Raw genomic sequence first — 12,237 nt, 5'->3', positions numbered from 1 at the left:
GTTAAATCTCAAGATGGCGGCAATTCGTGAACTGCATCGAACTGTAACAATCGGACGCCTCACCACGTTCCGGCTAAAGTATTTTAATTCACCAATAAATGATTTTTAGGCGTACGCCAGTTCAGGTACTCCACACGGTACTCCATGGAGTAGGGTTCCGCATTTTGTCCTCTCCGGAAGGGGATTGCTCCCTCCAGTTCATCGTCTATTCTATAATCGAGGCAATACACGGCTCAGCTGACAACAGAGGTTTTCTTATCGAAATCGCTTGGAAAGATGTTTTAGCAAGGTAGTAATGGCGACCACAGCGGGGCCGGAGAAAAAAATGAATTTTTGTCTATAAATCACTGAAAAAAATAACTTAAATTATTTTTTTCAGTGGTTCCGATGAACATGTGGTCCACTTTCACACCACTTAGGTGTCGCCCTTGAAATGTACCACGCAGTATGACACAGAGCTAACGATAGACTTGCAATAATTTTCATCGGAATAGGGCCATAAATATATAGGGGATTCGCACTCTTATCTATAGTTCTCTTTATGCAAGACGAGTACATTTGTAAAACTTTCTTCTTCTGGGATTGCATTCGTTTATTTCTTCAAAAATATATACGTTGCAAAGCTTTGATATTTATCCCTGTATTAATAACAACAGTTCAATTTCCCTCAAGACTCGATTCTCTGGGTCCCATAGTACACTGTATGGCAGCTTCTGCTCTGCTTCTTTGTTCACAAAAACTAATAGCCTTGCGTAGGCTCCTTCAGGGACGAAATCTTGACTTCAACCAAACACAAGCTTTCTCACAACAAATGCAAATTAATATGATGTGACGTTACGCAAAATGGAAATAGAAAAGTGGGGATATCGAAAAACAATACAAAACCTTCTGGCTCAATAAGCAAATGAAAGTTACTAACGGTAAGTATAGAATGACTGAGAAATACGATTTTAACATAACATTAACTTACCAGCCTCTTTCTCAAAGCGAGGTCTAGTGCTGGCACTTTAACTCGCCTTGAAAACGAAGCTTGACTGTGTAAACTCGAAAAACTGTTGAAAAATTCACATCTTTACCAATATTTTTTCCTTTTAACAGGACCATACTTTTGGTAAACACTTGACTCGCCAATCAATAAGTGACATATATAAAATGAAAAGGCTTTGACGGATAAGTTTTCTAAATTAAAGAAAAACTGCTAAGATTGGAAAGGTGTGAAGGTGTCTTTTTGAAAATATATATTAAAAAAAGAACGATGTATACTGTGTTGATCAAATTAGCGTTGTATTCCCCGCTGGGAACAGCATTTTCAGCAATACTGAGTATAAATATCATGTATATAGGATATTATGTCTATAGGAACTTTGTATACTTAATGACCTTCAACGGAAATGATCACCACGGCAAAGAGAGTAGGAAAACAAGTACGGTGTAGCACGAAATATTTGCGGGACTTTTATTTTGTGGATTGGCGATTCTTAAGGTTTGCGGAAACAAATTTTTGCGGCTCGGATAGACTAAAATTTCCGCTGGGAACTACTTTTTGCGGTTTTCTTTACTCTTCAACGTTTATTACTTTTTTTTGGTAAAAAAAACCCCTCAATCATCGTGAACGGGTGGAAAAAATGTGGCATCCTAGAGGCCTTAGAAATGGTGTCCCTTCGGATGAGCCGTTCGAGCAAGTTTAACGTGACCTTTTGATTGACTGCTTTGACTTCGTTTCTTGTGCCTCAGAGACGTTTTGCTTGTAGAGAGCTCCGATTACTTTTTCTCAATGCAAATATCAAAATAAACGATCTTTTTTTACCCCAATGTATGACATAGTAACACAGGTGCATTGAAGGCCACTTTGAATTATGTTAACGGGATTAAATTTTTGCGGTTTTTAATTTTGCTGGTGTTTTTTTCTGCTGGAACTTACTTTTGCGGATCAAGTACTATCCACAAAATCCGCAAAAATTAAACCCCGAAAAATAAAAGTGCTACACGGTATCCGTTCTTGAGTGAAAGACTCGAACCGATGAGCATGCGTGCTATCTTTTTCTCGCCAATCTTTAAAGGCTGACGTTGCTCAGAAAACGTTTTTTCTTTTAAGTATTGTATACCGCTTTTTGTCCGTAGTTGGAGCTCAGTGTGCTCCTCTGTCATTGTTCACTTCACCTAGGTTCGGGAAATGGAACGTTATCCAGCATTCTCACGCGTTTTTTCTTACAAAATAACCTTCCAAGCGTTAACATGAACATATATAAGGATCAGGCATGCAAGTCCGAATTAGATGATTTAGCTGAGATCGGGAAGCTCCGTTGATATTTAAAGAAAAAAGTAGGCGCACAATTTATGTCAAATACTGCATGCGTTAAACAAAATCATCGAAACGGAAAGATTGGCACAGGCTATGGTCAAACAGAGGCCAAGAGAACTAGGGCCCTTTGGTGGCAGTCCCACCGATGATATCTGTTGGCCTTTCGCCTGTTGTTTCTCCGGGCGCACGTGATTCTTGTGGATCACCGTCCACACTACTAACTCCCAACTCCCCTTCAGCACCATCTGAAAACTGAAACTTGGGATCGATTTTCACCGCGAGTCTCCTTAGTAGCTTGTTCTGGGATTCCAACATTTCCATGATCGACTTGATCCTCTTTTTGTTCTTCATCATCTCGGTTTTTAGTTCACTCTGTTCTGACGATTCACCGTCTTCAACTGCTACCGGGCTGATTTCGGCAAATCTTGCTTGTAGCCACTCCAGTATTCTGGGAAGGAAAGTGAATCGAAAATGAAATGAATACGTTTATTTCACGAGTCAGTAACTTTTGCAAGAAGACTTCTCTTACGAACGAGGAGATGCGACGAGGTTTGTCCTTATTCTGGCTAGAAAATCGAGGGGAGAGCAAAATATCGGATGACGAGTAAGGGCATTTGCTCAGCCTCTGTCTGACCCAACTTTCCTTCAATACTTTTTGCTCTTCCGGGCTAAGATGGGAACAAGCTCCTCGGGGCTCCTCTTTCGTATGTGCACATTGGCGCAGGCTAATAATTAGCCGATTTAAGGGCGACTGCATTTTTGTGAACTTCGCAAAATGTTTTTTTTCAAGAACTGCTGAGTCTGAGAGTAGGGAAATTACATCGAGTTGCATTCCGCAACCATTTTAGACTAAATGGTAGTGATATTGAAAAAGACGTTTCGGGGACATGTTATAATGATCAAACGCAAATTACATAAGTACAAAAATCTAAGAAGAAAACAAGGCCTCCATAGAACCAACAAGAGTACGAGTGAATTTAAATATGCCTCACACGATGCGAAAATAAAAACCTAATGCAAGAGAGGTTTTCGGACTGCGAACAGCAAGCGGAAGTGAGATTTTTCTTTCTTTAACTTGTCTTGAGACTACCACATTTTTATCGCTAAGTATCTTTTCTCTGTAAGAAACAAATAGTTGAAAAACCTGGGAGAGACTACCGTTCTGGCATGCAAAATGTTCACTTCCGGTTTCCGTCCGAGTCTGAAAAACGTCACGACGCGACGACTCCACCTGCACGTTGCGAAGCAAATATACTCCCTAATTGAAAAACACTTTAAGAAAGAATACAATCAAATGCCTTCGGATCCTCATGGTGACCGCAATGACTTTTTGGAAAATGTGGGCATTTGGTTTTTCATTACCTCGTTTTACTGAATGTAGTTTCACGCTTTTCTTTTTGTATGTATTACAAGATAATTTTATTTTGCATTTGTGCTTATTTGCGTTTGATAATCGCGTCATGTTGTCACGGAAATGTCATGTTTTTATATCCCGCAAAATTATTCTAAACTGATGAACGAATCAAAACGCGTTTACTGCACCTGTGGAATCTTGACAGCTTCAACACGTTCGGTTTTTCTACATAAACCCCTAGGTAAGCCCTCCGAGTTAAGAAAGTGGGATAAGCTTCCTCTAGGTCGATTTGATATTGAAGCTGCATTTCCAGTCTCTTGATAGTGGCATACTTTTTCATGGTCTCTGTGTCTCCTACAGCCAAACCAACCTGAAAAAACACAAACACAAGTCCATCATCATCATCATCATCATCATCATCATCGTCGTCGTCGTCGTCGTCGTCGGCGTCGTCGTTGTCATCATCATCGTCGTCGTCGCCGTCGTCATCGTCATCATCAACATTATCACTACCTTCATTTTCGTTGTCTTAGTCATCATATCTTTTGCTTACCAACGAATTGTAGATTAGCTAGTCTCTCCGCGCATTTACCCTCCCAGTCATGACATACACCGGCAACTTCATGCTCTACTGTGAACAGCGTGTGGGTTCTTTTACGTCCCAAAGAGTTATGAACATTTACATATAGTAAGACGGGGCCTACTTGTCCTTATCCGAAAGATTAGAGATTATAAACCATTTTCAGGATGCCATTACTATGGCAGCACCTGCTCCTCGGTTATTTTAAGACCCTGACTGTTAATCCGGCCAGAGTTTCAATCCACAACCACTCGCACAGTGACGCCCAATCAACTAAGCCAACTGGTCGGCAGTTGGGTGATGAACCAGACAACTGGACACTTTTTCAACAATTGAAGTATCTGGACAAATTAAGACATTGCTTAGCATTGATCGTATATCGCTTTGTTTCTCAAATGTTTTCCGACAGTCAACGAAACCAAGGATCCAAAAGAGAATCCTTAATTTGGGCCCAGTAGCGAAAAGGCGGGGCAGAAGGTGGGGATAGTGACGTCTAAGAGCGTATTTCCTAGACTAGTGGTTTTGTTTTACGACTACCTTACTTTTGTTACCTTTTCAAGTTTCAAGATCATGCTATTATGATGATGATGATGATGATGATGATGATAATGCCCCATGACCTCGGCCCAAACATTTTCCTGTCTGGCCCTCCCACTCCGTCAAAAAGTACATAATACCAATTCCCTTCATTCATCGGGGTTACCATCTCCGTCCTTCATTTGAAAATGGCGATAACGCACGATTGAACCTAGTGTAATGGCCTAGCTAACACGCGGCTCCTATAGTTCAGTGCCAGAGCATCCGAAGTAGGAATTGGAAGATCGCAGGTTTGACTCCAGAAAGTCTCCTTCAAAGTAACTTGCGATCAGACGTACTTTCCTTTAGAAAGGGCGTGAGAAGTAGGCCGTACATTTCGCGCTCTATATCAGGAAGAGAACGCCAGATCGCAGGTTACCAGCAAAAGGAGCACTTGAATTTTTTCCCACTATCCTCGAGTCACCATCCAAGAAAATCTTTGCCTGCGTAGTCAGTGCTAAAAGGGGAGGGAAAGAGGGAGGCAGGGAGAGCGACTGCTGAAATGGGAGGGAACTCCCCAGTTCCATTTACCGCTTGCTATGCTATGAAAATCTTCTCTTCACTTCTCTACGCTTAGTGACCACTTAGTGACAACCAATGGAAAGGCCGGAAAACAAAAACCAATCCCAAATTACTCGCACGATTTTTCCCGCGCTTTGAACAAGTTAGGTGGAATTGCTACGAATTTGCATTGGTTCATTGCGCTGTTTGCATCTGCTGTGATAGGTTTTTAGAAAGTTACTTTGGCATTTGTTTTACGACAGTCATTTGAAAACCGCTTACCATCTGAATCCCGGGAATGTATGAAAATCGTTTCATATTACTGATTTTTTTTCCCCAACAGCTCGCGCTCTCATTAGTTACTTCGAGGTCACATGACATCTAACAATAAAACTGTTTTCCGCCATAAGCCTCTGAGCGGGCAAAAGTGCAAAATATATGACGTCAGAGGGTAACAGCGCGAATGTTGACGACCGCCGTTGCTGTTGCCGTTGCACGTTTTTCTTTTCGTGCTACATAAAACATCACTTAATGACTGGTCCCTCGGGAAACAGTTCATTTTGTTTCCCTCGAATTTCAATGTTTCCCTCGGCTGCGCCTCGGGGAAACATGGAGATTCTCGGGAAACAAAATGAACTGTTTCCCGAGGGACCAGTCATGAAGTGCTTAGTATATTGCAATTACAATTACTACACCTTTTGCTGTTCATTAGCAAAAAATAAAATTTCATTTGTGCCAATAGTGAGCTCAATGGTGCGAAACTATTTTTATTTACACCAAACATTCATTTACGCGAAAACGCATTCCATAACGATTTTAGCGTAAGCAGTAACATTCAGTACTACTAGTAATAGTTTCCACTGCATCTGCCGCCGCCTAAGATAGTATGAATGGCAGTTGAGATACGTTTAACATGTCGCCCCTGTTTCCGATTTGCGTCTGACAAATCGCCACCTCTTTTTTTCTGATTTGTGTCCAGACAAAATCAATTTCTGAGCCAGGCAACTCGATTTGCATCAGATCTGCTCCAATGCTTGAATTTTCAATCACTAACCCGAACAGCACTTTGGTTCTCTTTGCGAGTTTCAACTTCGTGACTCCTAAATCACCTCGGTCGTGTAAAACAATACTAATACCACTTGCGCGCCCGTTCAAGCAATACCGATACCACTTTGCGCGCCCGGTTGAGCAAATCGAGATTGATTCCCCTACAACATCTACCAAGTTATACATTTACGCGGGGACTTCTAGGTTGCATCCTCGGGTTTTGGCCAGAGGACAACACCCTGAGGGGGCAATTAAAAGACAAGCATTTGCGTTTTTGGACAATTATTTACTTGGGATGTAACTTCATTTGTACAATAATCAAATGAAGGTACATCCCAAGCAAATAATTGTCCAAAGATGCAAATGCTTGTCTTTTAATACTATTGAATGTTACTACTTATGAAAAGATTGCTCATGAATGTATTTTCGCGTAAATAAATAATGTTTGGTGTAACTGAAAATAGTTTTGCACTATTGGTCTAACTATCGGGAAATATGAAATATTATTTTTTGCTAATGAACAGCAAAAGGTGTACAATTATCGAAATATTCAAATTTCCTTACCAGAAGGTTCATCAGGGCGATGGTAAGTAAAACCAAGCAGAGGAAAAGGAAGAAAAACGCAACTTGAGGAAACGGATTCAGCGGCTTCTGGTTTCTTTCGCTTTTTACTCCCATTGTATCTATGAACGTTGCTCCAAAGTCCAGCTCTCCGATCATCATCACCAACACTCGCAACAAGGAATGCCCAACTGTGTGGAATCCCATCTGAAGTAAAATGATAAAAATCGTTCAATATAAATCATTTGCTTTACCGGAGACTACGTTAAATCAGTAAAAGTTGGTCGATATATATAGTAACTCGTTGTACTCTATAAGAATCCCAAATGTTAGGACATGTTCCAAGCGAAAAATCATCTTGCTCTGAACGAAACGCGAAAAGCGAAAAATCATCTTGCTTCAAAAAGATCGGAGCCTGAGCTGCAATTTCGTTATTTACGGATCTCTGTGAGACACAGGTATGCTGGAGAAAGCAATGAAAGCATGTTATTATAATGAAAATGCGAATATCACTGGAAAACGATCTTTTGACAAAATCATCGCTGCGGTCCAGTATAAGCCTGGATTTTTTTAACAACCTTTATTTTAGATCTGATTAAGTTGTTTCAAGCCTTTGTTTTGTTTACTGTGATCTTTCACTAAGAAATTTGCTTCAGATTTGCAGCTCCAGTGTATGGCTTTCACTCTACCGTGATAAGCACAGTAATTTCAAATTAATTTGGCATGGGGTTGCTTTCATCAGAGTGGGATTGTTAGCATAATTGGTTTTCAATCCTTTGTTCACGCCGGCTTAGTGGTTACGATGACTTTTAAAAATACTTAATAAGAGTTAATCTTACAGAGCAACGCGCCCTACCGGGGCCACCAACAAACTTTCACATTCAACATACGTCAACTCAACAACCAATGCAACGGTGTTCAATTTACAACCATACGAACTTTGCAAGGAGGTGTGACTGTCAATCAAATTTGCACACCCTTATTGGCGGATAATTTGTAAAAAACCTTTGTTAGGTGGCCACGGTAAGGCGCGTCGGATTGTAAAACAAATTGACAAAAAAAAAAAAGAACTCTTTACCAAAACTGCAAAGTCAAAGATAAAATGAACTGAATAATAAAATAGAATATCGACATAATGCGCCGATCATTTCGAAACTTCAACATCCCCCCCCCCCCTCTTCCCGGACAAACCCCAGGTATTTGAACTTTTCGACATTTGATCGTTCAAATTCCCGCCCCCTCTGGCCAAAATGGTGTTCAAATGCCCTACTCTATCGTCGGATTTGTCTGTCAAACCCTACTAAGGAAACATCGTCGCCGGCTCCTGTGGTCTTCAAAAAAGCGTGACAATTTATGATGATGATGCAGTTTTTACCAGACTTGAGCTACTACAAAAAACACAACTTTAATATTGATACTATTAAAAGTGACTTGAAAATTGAATTAATTGAGTCGGGCAATGTCGATAAGCAAGTATAAGCTGTTCTAACTCCGAAACACGGCAAAGGTTGTTTAACGAGGGTACTGTATACTTATCAACAACAGAACCTAGAGGGTTTTCCACCTCATGTATTTTAAATTGTTCAGTGTCGGTTGATTACCCCTAACAGAAACGTACAACTTTAACAATGAAATTGTATTCACTCTATAGTATGGCAAAGACGAATTACGCAGCCAAAATTCCTTTGAAGACAAACTCTTCCATCTCGTCCAAACTCGTGTTTATTGCTGATAACAACTAGGGCGCCCAACCAAAAAAAAAATCATTTGAAACCTGGCACTTCCTTCCTGTTCAATTTTCCCCACCTCACGCAGGCAAAGGTCAGATTCCCCGCTCCCCAGGCACATAAAATAGTCAAATGCCCGGGGTTTGCCCGGGAAGGAGCGGGATGTTGAAGTTTCGAGTTGATCGGCGCATAAGACGGCCGGCGTCTTTTAAAACTGAGGTCGCCAGAAACTCTAAACGTCTTGCGAAGATGCTTGAACCAGGTTAAAGGTACTCTTATGAACATATACCAACCTGTTCTTTAAAGAAGATGTAAAACACCAATGCAAACCCTAAGAGCAGGAAGATGAAGACGGCCATCACTTGAAAAACAGTTTTGGTCACCTCAACATACATGGAAATGTAAGTGCCGAACAGGCGGTATCTTCGCAAGAAAAGCATCATGTTTGTGTAGCACACGAAGATCGCCAAAATCCCTACAATCCATAAGGAGCGTGGATCCTTCATAGAAGAGAACCACTCATCGAGGAGTTCCGGCGTTGTGACGAAGGGAACCATGAACAGGAAAGAAGTGATGTAGAGAGTCCAGTCCAGGTAATTGGAAAAGTCCTTAAAATACGTCCAACGTTGCATGTAGATTTGTAAAAATTCCTTCATTATGTGGATCACAGCAAATACCAAGATCAACGGTGCAACTACTTCGACATAGACGCTGTCCCGCTTGTAAATATCAGAGGGCTTTGGCTTAGAATCATCCAAAGTGTTTGGTCGACTTTTTGGCGGCCTGAGTGGCCTCGTGCCGTTGCCTGAATTGAAGTCCTGGCCCGACCTTTGATTGACGATGAAGATACTAAAGAAGATCATCAGCAGAAGGTAGGTAATGAAGTCTACCATGAAGACAGCCCTGCCCAGTGTGGTCCACTTGAGCTCGTTGAATTTCAACGTGAGAGGATTCAGGAGGAGTCGTTCGCGCCTATGTTTGATCATCGCCTGGACAGCGGAAAATCTTCCTTTGGGTGACTTCACATGTGGATCGTGATCCAGATACTTAAAATCATAAGAGACGGTGTAGCCTGGGTCGCTTGGGCTGAGATGTTCACAGTGGTTAACACATTTATTGAAAACAACCTCAGCCGCGTCTGGAAAGTTTTCTATTAAGAGGGAAATCGCAGATTGGCCTTTTGATGTTTGGTAGTTTTCCAGTTCTACCCACCTGAAAAGAAAACCAAAACAATTGTTCATCAGCAAACGAGATGAGTAGCGAGGAACGCATGCAAATGGAGAGAATACTGCTGATGAACGGACTGCACGAGTCCCTAACCACAGTCGCTATCAAATGCGAGACAAAAAATACCTGGCTTTTAATATTATGCTATTTTTCGGAAACATTCTTTTGATGTTTGCATCAACCTAAACACAGTTTTTTTTTTCAGAGGCGACGTTTTCGCATAAAATTGATGGAAAACTAGTCCAGAGAGTTAATAACTTGCATTGTTTTATGTATCGAACCTCTCCAAAAGCATGCACTGCACGGTGAAAGAAGGAAATCCTTAGTTTTCATGGCTGTGAAAGGCGGGCAAACAAGAAATACAAACAAGAAATTTTTTGCACGAGAACAGAGTCAGAGTTTGATTTTCCGAGGATAAATTTGGGAAACCAACCAGCATAGCCGCCTTAACCGTTAACGTTATGTGACATCCAAGAATAGGCGAAAGGAGTTAGGTCAAGAAACGATCATGGCTAAGACTTTGGCAACAGCAAAAGATAAGATTATTACTGACTAAGGGTGTGTTCCCTTCGGAGAATCCAAAGACGGATTTTCCGAGCTTCGCCAGATTTCGCGACCGAAAGAAACGCGAAATCCGAACTGGATCTGTAACCGGGGTAACTCTTCATGAATGTGTCCAATATTATGGCAGCCTCTCACGAAACAATGTGTTTCCTACTGTTTCACGAATATATGGTGATACATAGACTTAACTGATTAGAGTGTAATGTGAAGTGCTACATGGTGAAACATGAAATTTTTCCAATCGGTGGTTCGAATAATGAGACTAGAGGCTTAACGCAAAATGATGAGGCCCTATTAGGGGTTATCGGGATACGGGATATTTGGGTAAAAAATTATAGGGATACGGGATATTTGGGTAAAAAATTATAGGGATACGGGATATTTGGGTAAAAAATTATAGGGATACGGGATATTTGGGCGGAAAATTAAAGGGATACGGGATATTTTTAAAAAGATTCTGGGATATCGAAGTTATCATTTTTTAAAAGAATCAAATAAGAATTAACGGGATACGGGATATTTTGGCAAAAAATTAATGGGATACGGGATACTCAGACCCCCCCTAATGGGGCCTCAATGATGGCAGAGTCGAAAAGGGGAATGACAAAGTGTGCTCCAGCTGGAAATGCCGCTGGTTCAACAGATTAATTTCGGATCTACTGAGAATGGAACAGCGCAGACCGCGAGTCCGTAAATCTGGGTTTCGATTCTTTGGATGTTAAATCCAGCGAATGCTTTATGAAAAGGATTCACCAGATCAAAAAACCGGATTTGGGTTTTAATCGAAAGGTACGCGAAATTCGCTTTAAGATGGAAAATTCGGCACACATTTGAGAACATTTCATTGCCGAACTTTGTAAATAACGTACATCACCAAATTTAATGTTATGACAAGAACACAAGCATATATTCAGGGTGAATTGGTTGAGCATGCGCACATAAGGTCAGCTAAATAAGACTGATGATTTCTATTTTAGAGTTGTTTTCAATTAAGTGTCGAAATTAATTAGTAAATTAGTTTGGTTTTTGTATTACTTCACTCAGTGATTGGTTCAAAGTTCTCCCGCCACTTTCAACCAATCTGAAGTGAAACCAATACCAATCGGGGCTCGCGCGTTCACATTTTCCCGCGCTTTGTGTCGGCTATGTGTAACTACTTCGAGTTTTGATTGGTTTACTGGATTGTCTCCGTCCTTTTTGATTGGCCAAAGTAATTACTTTGGTTTTGGTTTTACGACACTCATATGAAAACCACTCTATCTCATCTACATTGGGGAAGCGAAATGTACTGTACAACCTACCACAAGTTGCAAAATTGGTGAGACACTCTTTAAAAATACACCTTTTCTAGCTTTTAGTACCTGCGAATCTACAATTCCAACCTTCCCCACCTCCCACCTCCGTCTCCCCCTTTAAATGGTGACTGTTCAAGCTTTCAGCATTATTTTGCATTGCTAACAATATTGATAAGGGTGGGGGGTTAATAACGCCCGCCCCAAGGTGATGGGCCATTTTACAGTTGTTTGCTAAGTGACCTACAATAGCCTATGAATGGCTGCGAGGCTGCCGGTGACCTTGCATTGATACAGAACTCAGTGCTTTTATCACGTAAATTGTGTTGTTGTATTTCTAATTGGTCTACATTAACATTAGAAAAACACAAAGGTTTATATCAAAGCAGGGTCACCGGCAACCTGGCTTCCATTCTTAGGCCAGGTAACTTAGCTACAACTGTAAAATCGTCTTTTTTGCAACCTGTTATAGCAAGGACTTTGATCGCCGGCCTTGGCCTCGTTCA

General features: G+C 41.0%; 1 protein-coding gene across 1 annotated transcript in view; it reads right to left on the bottom strand.

Annotated features, from left to right (window-relative positions):
- Window positions 1–567: 567 nt before the first annotated feature.
- The window catches only part of LOC138052793 (transient receptor potential cation channel subfamily A member 1-like), a 19,882-nt gene continuing 8,212 nt past the window's right edge, over window positions 568–12,237 (bottom strand). The window contains exons 7-10 of the mRNA XM_068899372.1: window positions 8,942–9,860; window positions 6,925–7,128; window positions 3,845–4,026; window positions 568–2,750 (exon numbers count right to left, since the gene is read on the bottom strand). Coding sequence (XP_068755473.1) covers window positions 2,420–2,750; window positions 3,845–4,026; window positions 6,925–7,128; window positions 8,942–9,860 — 1,636 coding nt within the window. The 3' untranslated portion in view covers window positions 568–2,419. The remainder of the gene's footprint in view (window positions 2,751–3,844; window positions 4,027–6,924; window positions 7,129–8,941; window positions 9,861–12,237) is intronic.

The sequence above is a fragment of the Montipora capricornis genome, chromosome 6, assembly GCF_036669925.1.
Source record: "Montipora capricornis isolate CH-2021 chromosome 6, ASM3666992v2, whole genome shotgun sequence".
Classification (NCBI taxonomy): Eukaryota; Metazoa; Cnidaria; class Anthozoa; order Scleractinia; family Acroporidae; genus Montipora; species Montipora capricornis.
This window is presented reverse-complemented; position numbering and strand designations above follow the sequence as displayed.